The sequence below is a fragment of the Mustelus asterias genome, chromosome 13, assembly GCF_964213995.1.
Source record: "Mustelus asterias chromosome 13, sMusAst1.hap1.1, whole genome shotgun sequence".
NCBI classification, from domain to species: Eukaryota; Metazoa; Chordata; class Chondrichthyes; order Carcharhiniformes; family Triakidae; genus Mustelus; species Mustelus asterias.
This window is the reverse complement of record NC_135813.1, coordinates 92,015,685-92,033,148: the sequence shown is the minus strand read 5'-3', so window position 1 is coordinate 92,033,148 and position 17,464 is coordinate 92,015,685. Positions and strand designations below refer to the sequence as shown.

The 17,464-nt window shown below is 47.6% G+C and overlaps 1 protein-coding gene across 1 annotated transcript in view; it reads left to right on the top strand.

Moving 5' to 3' along the window:
* The window catches only part of LOC144502294 (seizure 6-like protein), a 150,864-nt gene that overhangs the window by 72,916 nt on the left and 60,484 nt on the right, over window positions 1–17,464 (top strand). The window contains exon 9 of the mRNA XM_078226107.1: window positions 1,384–1,522. Within this exon, the coding sequence (XP_078082233.1) occupies window positions 1,384–1,522 (139 nt within the window). The remainder of the gene's footprint in view (window positions 1–1,383; window positions 1,523–17,464) is intronic.

Genomic DNA, 17,464 nt, shown 5'->3' with positions numbered 1-17,464 from the left:
GCTGGAGAATTCCGCCTCACGTTTCTCCGAAAGGGAACTGATGGACTCTATTAACCATGAGTTGAACTTCTGGGATAGCCAGGCTGAGAAGAGAGTGAAAGTTTTAGATGCAAGACTCCAATGTTATAAAATATTAGAACCAGGAGGGTTCTGACTGAAGGGGCCGATACTTAAGGTGCGAGTGAAGCATGTGTTGAAAGAGGTGTCAGCTGGAGGAGATGTGAATGGACAGCATTGCTGGAGGCAAGTGAAAGATCCAAGAAATCTCAATTCTTATCTGAATATTTGAAACCATAGAATCCTACAGTGCAGAAGAAGGCCATTCAGCCCATCGAGCCTGCACCGACCACAATCCCACCCAGGCCCTATCTCCATAACCCCATGCATTTACGCTAGCTAGTCCCCCTGACACTAAGGGGCAATTTAGCATTGCCAATCAACCTAACCCACACATCTTTGGAGTGTAGGAGGAAACGGGAGAACCCGGAGGAAACCCACGCAGACACGGGGAGAACATGAAGACTCCACACAGACAGTCACCTGAGGCCGGAATCGAACCTGGGTCCCTGGCGCTGTGAGGCAGCAGTGCTAACCACTGTGCCACCTTGCCACCCCCGTATTTAGACCAAGAGTTTAATTTCCATTCAGTATTTGACCTGAGTTACCGGAAATGTGAGGCAAATAGAAGCAGAAGGAAATTTCAGTTCAGCGATTTGGATTAGATTGTAAGATCTGTGTGCTCCCCTACCAGAACTGGCTATTTAAGATAGAGGGGTAAATTTTCCAGTCCTGCCTGCCTCGGGAATCACCACAGGCGGGACGGAAAATTTGAACATTTAAAGGCCCATTGACCTTGGGCAGGAACTCCCAGCCTCGGGGCGGACAAGACTGGAAAATCCCGTCCAGAGTTAAGAATATAGGGAATAGGAGCAGGAGAAGGCCATATGGGCCCTCGAGCCTGCTCCAACATTCAATACGATCGTGGATGTATTTGTGGCTTTATCTCCACTTTCCATCCTGCAGCACCCCCTCCCCACCCGCTCCCCCTGGCTATGCCCCTGCTCCATAACCCTTAATTCCCTGGTAGATCAAAATTCTGTCTACTTCAGCCTTGAATATACTCAATGACCCTACGCCTATTGCTCTCTGAAGTAGAGAATTCCAAAGATTAATGACTCTCTGAGAAAAGAAATTCCTCCTCATCCCAAGTCTTAAATTGGAGATCATCGCACCCCCTCCCCCACTCCCCCCAACTTCATTTTGATCTGCATCCCCAGTTCAACCTTGTCCCACGGGGGAAAAAGCACCAGAACCCTGTCAACAATTACTGAGCAGACTTGCGTCTTCCAGATCATTGTCTCACTCTGCTCTGGTTTCTTTCAGCGGTTTGTGGTGGGGAGCTGTCCAGCCCAGCAGGAGTTATCCTCTCTCCAAACTGGCCGGAACCCTATGATGAAGGAGAGGACTGTATCTGGAGGATTCATGTCGGAGAGGACAAACGAGTATTCCTCGATGTTCAGCTGTGAGTATGTCACGGCAGTGTGTTTATTACTGAGAAGGCAATGTGAGGGGCAAAGCCCTGTAGTGCAGGACATCACCTATCATTCAAAATGATGGGGACTTGTGATAGAGTAGAGGAACAGGCAATTCCCATTGGCAGGAGGGTTTGTAAACTGAGGACATTGATTTGGATAATTGGCATTAAATAGGGCTGGGGATGGAGAGCTGGGAAGAATGTGGCCCAAATCTTCTCTGGAGCAATAATCACCATCGACTTGCCCCCTCCATTCCTTTTCACTTACCCTGGAGCCCCGATGTCTGCCCCAGGCCTTCTGAGAAATGTGCAGTGCAGCTGCCCCTAGAAGCCATTCCATGCGGGGCAACAGCATTGGGAGAAGTGAAAGCATATTCCTCTTTTTACCCCACTAGCTGCCAGAAGCAAGTAAGTTTCAAGGCCCCAAGCCACGTGGACAGGAGAGAAGGGGAGGTGACAGCCTAGTGGCATTATCAGGAGACGATTAACCCAGAAACTCAGCTCATGTTCTGGGGACCCGGGTTCGAATCCTGCCACGGCAGATGGTGGAATTTGAATTCAACAAAAAAAAAAATCTGGAATTAAGAGTCTATTGATGAGCATGAAACTATTGTCGATTGTTGGAAAAACCCATCTGGTTCACTAATGTCCTTTCGGGAAGGAAATCTGCCATCCTTACCTGGTCTGGCCTACATGTGACTCCAGAGCCACAGCAATGTGGTTGACTTTCAACTGCCCTCCAAAAGCAATTAGAGATGGGCAATTAATGGTGGCCAGCCAGTGATGCCCATATACCCCAGGGGCAGGATAGATCAGGCATGTGGTCAGGTGGTGTGAGGGGAAATGAAGAGATTTAGTAAAGGGAGGTTAGATCTCACACTTAAACTTACAGTGAGAGCACATTCGTAAATGCTCATGTAGACGGTGAACTTTGTACATCACTGAACACTAACAGCCCATATCAGTAGCAGGAATTGTCTGACAAATCTTGTACACACGCAAGGCCCCTCTGTCAGCCAAACCCCAGCAAGGTCTTGGGAATCAAATTTGTTTCCTGTTGGAAGGACAGGCAGTGGGCGGAATTTTATGAGGTTTTTTTCTAAGTGTCCAGCTAGCGTAGAAATGGGAGAGTTGCTGATCCTTTTTACGGGCGAGTTTTCACGCTCAATTTTATGATATTTTCCCGCAGCAAAACGGGCGCCATGAGGTCATAAGGTTGCACTCATTCAGTCAGAGCAGATTAAGTGTAGCCTCTGATACTCTGCTGGTGAACCAAAAACCTGGAACCACATTTCATATAAGCCTACATGTAGACAAAAATTAAATTTAAACAGTGTTCTGTGTACATGACCCACAAAGTATAAACACAGGGGAAATCTGTGACTTGGCAGAATGCTGCTTCAGGCGTTTCTCTGAGATAGTATTGCCCCTGCGTACTTGAGTAAATGATCGGAGGGGGAGGGGCCCGTGGTGGGGAGTGATGGCCAGATAGTCAGTGGGTGGAGGGAGGCTGGGCTGTCAGGAGAAGTGGGAGCAGGATTTAGATGGACAAGGGGTAGTACTTGGGGGTGAGGATATAATTAGGCGGTTGGAGGAGTGTCGGGGGGCGGGGGGGGGGTCGGGTGGTCAGATGGATAGTCGGGTGGTCGGGCACTGGGGGGTAATTGGAGTGTTAGTCCAGTCGTCAGGGAGAGGATCATGGGGTAGTCTGCTAGTAAGAGAGGTCGGAGTCATCAGGGTGGGGGGATGATTGGGAGAGGTGGGGGTGGTTCCAGTGGAGGCTCAGGAGGGGTGTCAGTGCCATAGACACCCAGGAGTTAGAAATGGTTTCAATCCTGGGGAACGTCTGCTGGGGAAGTTAAAACGATCCCAGCGCAGGGTAATTGGCGAATGGAAGCTGAAACTTCCCGGGCAATTCCTGTGCAGTCCTTGCATGGAAACCTCCCGGGGGCCCCCAGTGCATCTTCCAGGATACCTCTGGGGTACAACCCTGTTGAACAGAAGATTTGGACCTTTATTTTTTTTATTCTGCAGTCAGGAATACATTGCCTCACATGTTGGTAGAAGCAGATTCAATAGTAACTCTCCAAATGGAATTGAATATAAGATTGGAGTGGAGCAAGTGAACTGGGGCCAATCGGATAACTCTTTTCAAAAAGCTAGCACAAGCATGATGGACTGCAGGGCCTCCTTCTTTTCAGAATGATTCTGTGATTAAAAGAGATTGTGGCCTAGAAATTGGATCAATGAGGACTAAACCTGGATGTTGCTGAGGTTGTACGCACCTAAAGAGGGGGCAAGGTTGACATCAACTTAACTGGATCCACCAGCCCCGTTTGTATGGTGCTGGTGGTGAGCTGCAGGCATTAGTCACAGCAGCAGAGACTGGGTTGTTGCTGCTGTGTGTGTGTGTGGTCAGTGCAGACTCGATGGGCCAAATGGCCTCCTGCTGCACTGCAGGGATTCTATGATTCCACGATTTAAAGAGTGCCTTTAACACAGTGTGGTTGATTCTCTGGCCTCCCTGCAGTGAGGGGAGGTTTCCCATTGATTCCAATCCACGGCCCCGGGAAACCCGGCAGCATGGACAACCGGAGAATTCCGACCAGTAAAACATTCCAGGGTATTTCACGGGAGCCTTAATCGAAGAAAGTTTAGCACTGAACCACAAAAGCGGGTAATAGGACAGATGACAAAAAGCTTGGTCAAAGAGATGGGTTTTAAGGAGTACCTGGAGTGAGCAGAGAAAGACAGCGAATTTAGAGAGGTGTTGTATATTTTTAAAAGTGTGCAGGCTGCTTTAAGAGCAGATCACATTGTAATTACTTCAGTAAGGCCCATGAGTTGACCTCTTTGAGTATGAGCTCCCTGATTGAGGTCATAATTGCCTGCCTAATCAGGGAGCCTCACCTGTATATAAATATGGGAGCGTCAGGTCAACTGGCACTCCTGATTATGACTTCGTATCTAAAGCACTCTAGGAGTGAACAAAGAACAAAGAATAATACAGCACAGGAACAGGCCCTTTGGCCCTCCAAGCCTACGCCACTCATGTGCCCACTGGACCATTCTTTTGTATCCCTCTATTCCCAGTCTGTTCATGTGGCTATCTAGATAAATCTTAAACGATCCCAGCATGTCCGCCTCAATCACCTTGCTTGGCAGTGCATTCCAGGCCCCCACCACCCTCTGTGTAAAATACGTCCCCCTGACATCTGTGTTGAACCTTGCCCCCCTCACCTTGAACCCGTGACCCCTTGTGTTCGTCACCTCCGACCTGGGAAAAAGCTTCCCACTGTTCACCCTATCTATGCCCTTCATAATTTTATACACCTCTATTAGGTCGCCCCTCATCCTCTGTCTTTCCAGGAAGAACAACCCCAGTCTACCCAATCTCTCCTCATAGCTAAGACCCTCCATACCAGGCAACATCCTGGTAAACCTTCTCTGTACTCTCTCCAAAGCCTCCACGTCCTTCTGGTAGTGTGGCGACCAGAACTGGATGCAGTATTCCAAATGTGGCCTAACCAACGTTCTATACAGCTGCAACATCATATGCCAACTTTTATATTCTATGCCCAGTCCAATAAAGGCAAGCATGCCATATGCCTTCTTCACCACCCTCTCCACCTGTGCTGCCAACTTTAAGGATCTGTGGACTTGTACACCCAGGTCCCTCTGTGTGCCTATACTCCTGATGGTTCTGCCATTTATTGTATAGCTCCCCCTTACATTAGATCTACCGAAATGCATCACTTCGCATTTATCTGGATTAAATTCCATCTGCCATTTCTCCGCCCGATGTTCCAGCCTATCTATATCCTGCTGTATTCTCTGACAATGTTCATCACTATCCGCAACTCCAGCAATCTTCGTGTCGTCCGCAAACTTACTGATCACACCAGTTACATCTTCCTCCAAATCATTTATATATATCACAAACAGCAGAGGTCCCAGTAAAGAGCCCTGCGGAACACCACTAGTCACAGGCCTCCAACCGGAAAAAGACCCCTCCACTGCTACTCTTCTCTGGCTAAGCCAGTTCTCCACCCATCTAGCTAGCTCACCCTTTATCCCGTGAGATTTAACCTTTTGCACCAGCCTGCCATAAGGGACCTTGTCAAACGCTTTACTAAAATCCATATAAACATCCACGGCCCTTCCCTCGTCAATCGTTTTTGTCACCTCCTCAAAAAACTCAACCAAATTTCTGAGGCATGACCTCCCTCGTACAAAACTGAGAATTTTTTCCAACGGGTTTGAGGCTGTCCAACAGGGCATTGCAGCAATCCAGCCTTGGGATATTTTCCTACTATAAAGATCTGATATGAATTAAAGCTGTTGCTTGCGGTGCCAGCAAATGGAACCTTTACAGCCTGCCTTCATGATGAAGTAGTGCTCAGAGTTCTCCCTGCTGTTTATTAATTGATGTGAAATCTAATGAATAGTGGTAGATCGATCTGCTCTGGCTTCCTATTGAACTAAATACCCAGTGAAACGTAACACAGACCAGTTACCAGAAGCACAGCAAATTTGACTTGACAGCTAATGGTAAAATACCTCACTTAACAATTGAAATGCAACATGTACGGCTGAGCAGCAATGGAATTCTGCCGCAATTTATTCTTGCCAGTGCTGTAAATATTAGAAACCAAAACCGCAGATGCTCGAAATTGGAAATAACAAGAGCAGCAGCTCAATTGGTGCAGATCTCTATATTGTCAGACTGCTTGTCAGACATCCAGTGCTGGGTGAACAGAAATTTGCTCCAATTAAATATTGGAAAGAGCGAGTCCATTGTTGTCAGTTCCAGCCACGCAATCTGCTCCCTCGCCACCCATTCCAATTCTCACCCTGACAACAGTCTGAGGCTGAGCCAGACTGTTTGCACCCCTTCCCCTGTGCCAGATTTGAAGCACGTATCCACACTAAAACTGCCTATTTCCAACTCTGTAACATCACCCATATCCATCTCTTTTTCTACTCTTCTGCTGCCGGCACCCTCATCCATGCCTTTGTTACCTCCAGATTTGACTGCTCCGATGCCCTCTGAGTTGGTCTTCTCACATTCCACCCTTTTTTTTGATTCATGCGTGGGATATGGGCGTCGCTGGCTGGGCCAGCATTTATTGCTCATCTCTAGTCATCTTTGAACTGAGTGGTTTGCGAGGCCATTTCAGAGGGCAGTTGAGAGTCGACCACATTGCTGTGGCTCTGGAGTCACATGTAGACCAGACCGGGTAAGGACATAGAACATAGAACATTACAGCGCAGTTCAGGCCCTTCGGCCCTCGATGTTGCGCCGACCAATGGTACCAATCTAAAGCCCCTCTAATCTACACTATTATAGAACATAGAACATTACAGCGCAGATTACAGGACGGCAGATTTCCTTCCCTCAAGGACATTAGTGAACCAGATGGGTTTTTTCGACAATGGTTTCATGGTCATCAGTAGATTCTTAATTCCAGATATTTTTTATTGAATTCAAATTCCACCAGCTGCCATGGCGGGATGTGAACCCTCGTCCCAAGAACATTAGCTGAGCTTCTAGAGTAATAGTCTAGCGATAATACCACTAGGCCATCGCCTCCCCAACCCTTCATTACATAGAAACATAGAAGATAGGAGCAGGAGGAGGCCATTTGGCCCTTCGAGCCTGCTCCGTCATTCATCATGATCATGGCTGATCGTCCAACTCAGTAGCCTAATCCTGATGCCTATGTCCTAACTCAGACCAAAGGCCATCCACCCACCACTATCCCCATGTTTGCTGAGCCACAGTTGCTCCTGACAACACCACCCCCACTCCATCCATGATATAAAAATTCTCGGCCTTGTTTTAAAATTTCTCCAGGGCCTGATCATTCTGTGGCTGGAATATTCCGGCCCCCTCCCATCAGCGAGATCTTCCGGGCCTGGCGAAGTCAGGTTTGAATGGCTCATCCCGTCCCCTGTGGGGGAACCCGCCATGGTGCGGTCAGAAAATTCCAGGCTCCATCTTTTCCTATCACCTTCACCCGTAAACCCTCTGAGAAATCTGTGTCTCTAGTTCGAACCTCTTGAGCATCCCCAATTTTAATCGCTCCACCATTGGTGGCCTTCAGCTGTCATATGTTCATAAGTTCATAAGGTATAGGAGCAGAATTAGACCATTCGGTACATCGAGTCCACTCCGCCATTCGATCATGGCTGATATGCTCCTCATCCCCATTTTCCTGCCTTCTCCCCATAACCCTTCAACCTATTACCAATTAAAAATCCGTCTAACTCCTCCTTAAATTTACTCACTGTCCCAGCATCCACTGCACTTTGGGGTAGCGAATTCCACAGATTCACCACCCTTTAGGAGAAGTAGTTTCTCCTCAACTCTGTTTTAAATTTGCTACCCCTTATCCTAAGACTATGACCTCTCGTCCTAGAATGCCCCACAAGAGGAAGCATCCGCTCCACGTCTACTTTATCCATACCTTTTATCATTTTGTATACCTCAATTTGACCTCCCCTCATTCTTCTAAATTCCAGAGAGTATCAGCCTAAACTGTTCAATCTCTCTTCATACGACAAACCCCTCATCTCTGGAATCAATCTGGTGAACCTCCTCTGAACTGCCTCCAATCCCACTACATCTTTCCTCAAGTAAGGGACCAAAACTGTGCACAATACTCCAGGTGCGGCCTCACCGATGCCTTGTATAGTTGCAATAATACTTCCTTACCTTTATATTCTATTCCTTTAGCTATAAATGCTGACATTCTATTCGCTTTCTTTATTATCTGCTGTACCTGCATGCTAGTTTTCTGTGACTCATGAACAAGGACACCCAGATCCCTCTGCACCGGAGCACCCCAAAGTATCTCCCAAATTTGGATAATAAGTCGCCTTCCCATTTTTCCGACCAAGCTCAAGAGTTCCCTCCCTTCACCTCTCTACCTCTGTTCCTTTCTTTAAGACACTCCTTAGAACCTACCTCTTTGAGAAAGCTTTTGTTCATGTGCCCAGTTCAATGTGGCATGGTGTCATATTTTGCTTCATAATGGCTCAGTGAAGAGTCTTGGGACATTTGGTTATATTAAAGACACCAAGTTAGTGTTGATTGAAGAAGACAATAAATGTTTTGCCCCATTTGCTTCATCAGGACTATATCACTAGGATTGGAAAAAGAAAGATATTTATCCGATCTCTCATGGTGACACAGGTGGCAGTGGGAGGGAGGGATTTGGACTTTTGTTTGGCCAACCATTCTGACAGTGAAGAGAACTGAGACATTTTTCCAGCTCCTGTCTCTTTTGAATTTGTCAGATGCGTCAATAGTCATCGCACAGAATGAGACAACACACATAGAGACCATTTATACCCTGGCCACTTGAAAGTAACTATCCTATTAGTCTCATTACATCCCACCCTCCACCCAGCCCTCCCAAAGCCCTGCAACACCTTTTCCCATTTCAATCCCTTAACTAATTCCCTTCCGGAAGTTGCAGTTGGATCTATTTCCAGCACCCTTTCAGGCAGGTTACAACAGCTTGGTGCATTCAATAAAAATTCAACACAGGCCATTCACAAAACTCAACCGACCAGCAACTGTAAATCAGGCAGGAACCAAGGGCAAGGGAGGGATCGCAATCACAGATGATTGAGTCTTGAGGAGAGAGGGATGTCATGGTAACTGTGCAGGTGTACAACTGCATCATCCAAGACAAAGCAACCTGCTTCACTGGCACCCCAGTCACCACCTTAAACATTCACAATGTCCATCACCAAAGCACAGTGGCAGCAATGCATACCACCTACAAGGTGCACTGCAGCAACTCACCAAGCCTCCTTCAACAGCACATTCCAAACCTGTGTTGTGGAAATGTCCCACTGAGTCAGGCTTGAAGGTTTCAAGAATACAGTTTTATTTTAATGAAGCTTCGTGGAGAAAAAGCACTAACAAGCAGCAAACCTTCTCTCAATGAGACAATAGGAGCGGTCCATCTTTATACCCTTTTCACAATAGATGGACCGGACATCTAGCCATTATCACATTGTTGTAATCAGTAGGTGATCGATCGTTAACACATCGTTATAGACAAATACAGACAGATACAGACATGAACATGTTAACATCGCATTGTCTTATGAATGGATACATTTCCTACGTCAGTGGCTATCAATGGTTTTAGTTTCGGCCTATTCATATAGTAATTTACAGTAATTGGTTTTCCTGCAGTTATGTATTCCCGATCCCACCTGTAGCTAATCTCATTATCTACCCCTATTGTCCTTATCCTTAAGCCCTGGCTGGCTTCCTGTAGGATTTGATTCCTGCATGTTTAACTTTGAATAGCTGTCTGTCCTTTATGTTTTAATCTCAGGTGGCTGTCTGTACTGAAAGTCAGTGCCTATTTAATGTCTCTTTCCCAGGTGACTGTTTGTGTGCCAGGCAGCCATCTTATGTGTACCCATCTGTATATTTTTCCCCCTTCACCTGCAACCTTTAATGCTTAGAAGGACAAGGGCAGCAGACACAAGGGAGCATCGCCACCTGCAAGTTCCCCTCCAAGTCACTCACCTGTAATTGACCCATTCCTTCACTGTCGCTGGGTCAAAAACTTGGAACTCCCTCCTTAACAACTCCCTCCTTAACAACATCTGCAACATCAGACCCCAACTTTTATACTCCATGCCCCGTCCTATAAAGGCAAGGATGCCATATGCCTTCTTCACCGTGGAGAAGGCGGTGAAGAAGGCATATGGCATGCTTGCCTTTATAGGACGGGGCATGGAGTATAAAAGTTGGGGTCTGATGTTGCAGATGTATAGAACGTTGGTTCAGCCGCATCTGGAATACTGCGTCCAGTTCTGGTCGCCACACTACCAGAAGGACGTGGAGGCTTTGGAGAGAGTACAGAGGAGGTTTACCAGGATGTTACCTGGTATGGAGGGGCTTAGTTATGAGGAGAGATTGGGTAAACTGGGGTTGTTCTCCCTGGAAAGACAGAGGATGAGGGGAGACTTAATAGAGGTGTATAAAATTATGAAAGGCATAGATAGGGTGAACAGTGGAAAGCTTTTCCCCAGGTCGGTGGTGACGTTCACGAGGGGTCATAGGTTCAAGGTGAAGAGGGGGAGGTTTAACACAGATATCAGACGGACATATTTTACACAGAGGGTGGTGGGGGCCTGGAATGCGCTGCCAGGCAAGGTGGTGGAGGCGGACACACTGGGAACGTTTAAGACTTATCTAGACAGCCATATGAACGGAGTGGGAATGGAGGGATACAAAAGAATGGTCTAGTTTGGACCAGGGAGCGGCGCAGGCTTGGAGGGCCGAAGGGCCTGTTCCTGTGCTGTATTGTTCTTTGTTCTTTGTTCTGTGAGGGTAACTACGCCAGATGGACCGGAGCAGTTCAAGAAGGCAGTTTAGTGCCACTTTCCCAAGGGCAATTAGGACTGAGCCATAAATGCTGGCCTGGCCAGCGATGCTCACATCTGATGAATGAATAAAAGAAAGACTGGGAAGCTGGGATTGCTCTCAGTGGACCGGAGGTAGTTAGGGGAGAATTAATAGAGATGTTCAAAAGTACAAGGATATAAGGCACAGAAAGAGGCCATTCAGCCTGAACCAGTCTAAGGCAGCGTTTATACTCCACTCGCGCCTCCTCCCACCTTTACTCATCTAAATCTACCACCGTAACCCTCGATTCCCTTCCCCCTCATACGCTTTCCCAGTTTTCTCTTAAATGCATCTATGCCACTCACTTCACCCATTCCCTGTGGTAGTGAGTACCACGATCTCCCAACTCTTTGGGTAAAGAAGTTTCTTCTGAATTCCTTATTGGATTTCTCGGTGACTACTTCTTATCGACCACCTGTAGATATGAAAAGGTTTGGTAAAATAAATAAAAAGAAAATTGATTCCGGGGTCAGCAGTCAGGGGGCTCACAAGACCTGGAGGTGAGGAGAATTTCTCTTTTTAATGCCGCAAATCACGGTTAATGTGAGGCACGGTGGCACAGTGGTTAGCAGTGCTGTCTCACAGCTCCAGGGTCCAGGGTTCAATTCCGGCCTTGGATGACTGTCTATGTGCAGTTTGCATGTTCTCCCCATGTCTGCATGTCTTGGATGGATTGACATTCTAATTTGTCCCTTAGTGTCCAAAGATGTGCAGTTTAGGTGGATTGGCCATCTAAATTGTCCCTTAGTGCCTAAAGATGTGTAGGTTAAATGGATTGGCCATGGGAAATATGCAGAGTTACGAGGATAGGGTGGGGGGAGAGGGCCTGGGTAAGTTACTCTGTCAGAGAGTCAGTGCAGACTCGATGGACCGAATGTCAGGATTCTATGATCTGGAATACACTGCCTGAAAGGACGGCATAGACTTTTCTTAGATGAGTCGGTTAATGGGGCAGATTAAATACAAAATCACGCCGACTCCTTAAACACACAAGGGATAAGGGATTTACATCCTTCTGTGATCACATTGTATTGAAAGGAACAATGTTTACATGAATTGCTTGTGTAATCCTACCTGTGAGAAAAAGACTTTATGCATCCCCGCGTTGCTGAGATAGTTGCCTCTGCTTATTGTGTTTAATACTTGATAATTATAATCCAACACTAAGGAAGGCAGCAATTTTGCAAACTGTGATCTTAAGCTAGGCTTGTATGTTTGCAATTGTTTAAATTTGGAGCCGATACATAAACCCCTCCACCCACCACCAGAACCCCATCGCATCCAACCCTCTTCCCCGAGCAATTATCATACAAAATTTGACACCGAGTCACTTCAGGAGATAAATGAGGGACAGGTAGGTCAAAGGTTAATCAGACAGGTAGGCTTTAAAGGGGTAAAGAGAAATAGAGGCTTGGATCTTCCAGCCGCACTCGTACCAAGACTGGAAAATTCCACCCGAGGTCAACGGAACTTCCCATGCTCCGCCCCTCCCCCGCTCCGATTCCCGTGTCGGGCGGGGCTGTAAAATTCCGGCCATTGTATTTTTCCCAAGGAAGGGGAATTGAAAACTAGAGGGCATACTTTTAAGGTGAGAGGGGAAAGATTTAAAAGGACCAGAGGGGCAGCTTCTTCATGCAGAGGGTGGTGCGTGTATGGAATGAGCTGCCAGACAAAGTGGTTGAGGTGGCTACAATAACATAGAAACTAGAAGTGGGAGGAGGCCATTCGACCCTTCGAGCCTGCTCCGCCATTCAATTTGATCATGGCTGATCATTGAATTCAATATCCTGATCACCCCTTCCCCCCCATATCCCTTCATCCCTTGAGCCTCAAGAGCTATATCTAATTTCTTCTTGAAATTAGACAACATTTTGGCCTCAACTGTATTCTGTGGTCATGGATTCTACACATTCACCACCCTCTGGGTGAAGAAATTTCTCTTCACCTCAGTCCTAAAAGGTTTACCTCTTATCCTCAAACTATGACTCCTAGTTCTGGACTCCCCCAACTTTGGGAACATTCTTTCTGAACCTACCCTGTCTAACCCTGTTAGAATTTTATAAGTTTCTATGAGATCCCCTCTCACTCTTCCGAACTCCAGTGAATATAATCCTAACCAGCTTAGTCTCATATGACAGACCTGCCATCCCAGGAATCAGCCTGGTAAACCTTCGCTGTACTCCCTCTATAGCAAGGACATCCTTCCTCGGATAAAGACACCAAAACTGCACACAATACTCCAGGTGTGACCTCACCAACACCCTGTACAATTGCAGCAAAGCATCCCTATCCTGATACTCAAATCCTCTCACTATGAAGGCCAACATACCATTTGCCTTCCTTACTGCCTGCTGTACCTGCGTGCTTACATTCAGCGACTGATTCAAGGGGACACCAGCATTTAACAATATTTAAAAAGCATTTGGATAAGTACACAGATGGGAAAGGATTGGAGGGATATGGGCCAAACGTGGGCAATTGGGACTAGCTGGGAGGGCACCATGGTCAGCATGGACCAGTTGGGCTGAAGGGCCTATTTCCCTGCTGTATTGCTCTATGACTCTATGGCCTTTACTTCTGTACAAATCTGACCAGAACTGGATGCAATACTCTCGTTGTGGCCTAGCCAGAGCTTCATAAAGATTCAGCATAGCTTCCTTGCTTTTGTGCTCACTGCTTCTATTTATGAATGCTTTTCGAACTGCTCTCTCAATACATTTTGCCACCTTCAAGGATCTGTGCGCAGGCAGGAGGTCACAGAGACTCTGTACTCCAACAGAACTTAATATATTCCACTCCGTATCGCCGGTGCAAAGCGGGCACAGTGAACACATGGTTTCGCAAGGATTGGGGGCTTTCCCATGGTGCAGGGTGCCATCGGCTACACACACAATAAAAACAGAAAATACTGGAAAGGCTCTTCCAGCAGTCTGTATGATTCAAAACATTGGCCGGGATTTTCTGGCTGCCCCATGCCCGCCGCCGCTGCTGTCAGTGAGGATGGAGAGCCTGGCTCTCAGCCAAATCTCTGTTCACTGCAGCGAGACTGGAGAATCCCGCTGGCTGTGAATGGCCGGAACATTCCGACCATTGACTCTGTTTCTCGTTCCACAGATGCTGCCAGACCTGCTGGATGGGAAATTACGGCCTCGCTCGTCCCGAAACCATAAAATCCCGCCCAAGGTCACTGGACCTTTCCATGGTCCGTCCCTCGCCCACTCCGATTCCCGGTAAAATTCCGGCCACCAGGTCTTTCCAGCATTCTCCCTTTTAATTTCAGATTTCCAGCATCCACGGTATTTTGCTTTTATCGACTCCACACATGTTGCCTTTCCAGGAGCCACATGTAAATTTTGGAATGCGCTACAAATGAAAGGGAGCCCACTCTCTCAACGTCCAGCTGGTGTGCAACCTGACTGAGTGCATCACGCAGATCAAAGCTCGGTATTCTGGCAACTGTCCTGACACCTTCACTCTGCAGCCGTCTGCTGTACCATCTGCACTTACACCAAAGGGTGGCTACTAGGCAACACAGGTTATCTGCTGAACATATGTTTCGAGATTCTGGTGCACACCCACGCACACGTGAGCTACATGCTCACATCTGCAACCCACTCGTGTCCACTGTGTCATTATATGCAGTTCCCACCTCTTAAGCCGTCCCATACAAAACACGTCAGTTTCAAAGTCTGAACTGCTGTCTGCACTGGCAAACCTGCCTATCTCCCCTTCCCACTCAGGAGCTGTTGCCTTCAGTAGTGCGGCACGGTGGCACAGTGGTTGGCACTGCTGCCCCACAGTGCCAGGGATCCGGGTTCAATTCCGGCCTCGGGTCACGGTCTGTTTGGAGTCTGCACGTTCTCCCCGTGTCTGCGTGGGTTTCCTCCGGGTGCTCCAGCTTCCTCCCACAGTCCAAAGATGTCCAGGTTAGGTTGATTGGCCATGTTAAATTGCCCCTTAGTGTCAGGGGGATTAGCAAGGTAAATAAGTGAGGTTACGGGGATATGGTCTGGGTGGGATTGTCTTCAGTGCAGACACAATGGGCCAAATTGGCCTCTTTCTGAACTGTAGGGATTCTATGATTCAGTTGTGAGCCCCAAGAGAGGGAAGTGTTTCAGTGACTGCGGTGCTTTGCGTTTGGGTGATATAGCCGCCATGGTTGGATCATGTGTGGTAACTGCAAGATGTGAGCGTAAGGATGATAGCAGTGCTAAATGTGTACAGGTAACCGGAAGCTAGGAATGTTCGATGTGAGTTGATGTTGATTAAGATTGTTGTATGTGAGCAATGGGGGAGTATTAAATTGAACAGCTGCTGAGGCAACTGGTTCAGATTCTAGGTAATGTCATTTGGAGATCCATTCGCTGATCTTAACCATTTTCTGATACTGTATCCGGATGCTCAGGGCTAGACTGCTGGCATTGTCAGCCATGGTGACTTGCTCCCACTGCCTCCGCAATATCTGTCTGGAGGACATCTTGAACCCAATTGGGTTGAGGACATCACTCCTCCTCTCCAGCTCTCACAGGAAAGACTCTACTGCAGCGTCTGAAAAGCTTGGAGTGTATTTTCTCCCATGACTCCATTATTCACTCTTCCTGCAGGTCAGACTTTCTTTCCCAGCCACTTCCACAATGGGTTTCTCCTTCAAGAGGTTGTTATGATCAGGTGTGGAGGGGTCCCCTCTTTCCCTCTCCTCATTTAACTGGAATATGGTTTCAGTAAAAAGGAAGTACTTGCCAATTCAGTGAGTGTTTAACTATTTATGTGCTGTGAACATAAAAGAAGCCATCAGACAAATTTGCACATGCGTACACACACACACACACACACGCACGCGCACACACACACACACGTGCGCGCGCGCGCACACACGCACAGACACACATACGCGTGCACACACACACACGCGCACACACGCACGCACACACACATGTGCGCACATACATGCACACGCATGTGCACACACGCACACACACGTGCGCGCGCACACACATACATGCGTGCGCGCACACACGTGGGCGCACACACACATGTGTGCGCGCACACACGCGTGCGCACATACACACGGGTGCGCACACACATGTGGGCGCGCACACACACACACACGGGTGGGCACACACACGCGTGCGCGCACACACACATGGGCGCGCACACACACATGGGCACGCACGCACACACGCGCACACACGCGCACACACGCGCACGCACACACGCGCACACACGTGCGCGTGCGCACACACATGCGCCGCGCACACACACGCTCACACACACGCTCACACACACGCTCACACACACACACTAAGTTGGAGAGAGAGCGAGAGGGAGGAAGTGGTTTTCTCCCATGAGCATCCCTGCTACTTGACCTCTTACTGCAGAGAAAGCAGAAGCTTAAATACACAAATGGTGGGCCTGTCAAACAACCATTACCCAGTCATTCAAATATGGTCATTACTAGTATATTGGCCCTTGTAACTTAATCAGTTCAAATCTGGGAATCCCCCCTCTCTCAGCCAATGTCCCATTCTCCAAGCGATTAGCTTTACTGATTTGCTAATGGGCACAGACTGTGTGGTTCACTCATATCCCTCTAGTCATCATCCTTGCTGGGTCTTTGAAGACAGGCTGGGAGCACAGAGTCGGAACAACTCCTGGCTTCGCAAACCCAACCTGGGATAAAGTGCCCCGGAAGTTTTGGTTTCCAATCTGAGGGGGAATGGTTGAAAATTAGAGTTTTAGCAGGTGAACCCAGGAAGAGTTTAGACTCTTAGGTATCGAGATGGGATGGGTGAAAGGCCTGCCTTGGTGCCCTGGCACCTTGTCTAAGTGGAAATAATAACAACCCCACACACTCTCTCCATGCCTAATCCATGCCTCATCCATGCCACATCTTGCCCATCCATCCACTCCCTTCCTAAGCCATTCATGCTCTCCATGACAACATAGTCCTCTCTCCACCCAAGCCCCCATTGCCACTGATACCAACCTATGACCTTCTACCCATCCTCCATGTCCTCTGTGCCAACCGAGATCCCTCTGCCCTCCCCATGACCCTTTATAGCCATAAGCCAACTTAGTGCCAACTCATGCCAACCCATGTCCAACCACCACCATCTTTTGCCCTTAAACCTAGCATCCAACTCACTCCATGTCCACCATGGACAGAACTTAGGACTCACGCTGTGATGAAATAAATTTCTTAAGAGTCACTGATGAATTCACTATTTCAAATAAAAAACACTTTCATTGACAAATCTCCATTCACTACATTTAACTTCCATTAATCCCTTATGAAAACAAGTATTTGTATATATGGCCCCACTTCAAAGAGTTTATAAGCCACTTGGAGCTGTCAATCAGACTGTGAACTGAGAGGCACCCCACTGTGTTAATGATAGGTTCTGAAATCAGCACTAATCATGTAATTATAGGTCTCAGTCTTATGTTAACAGAGTAAAATAGCAAGCTCTGATCTTTTTTAACACTAT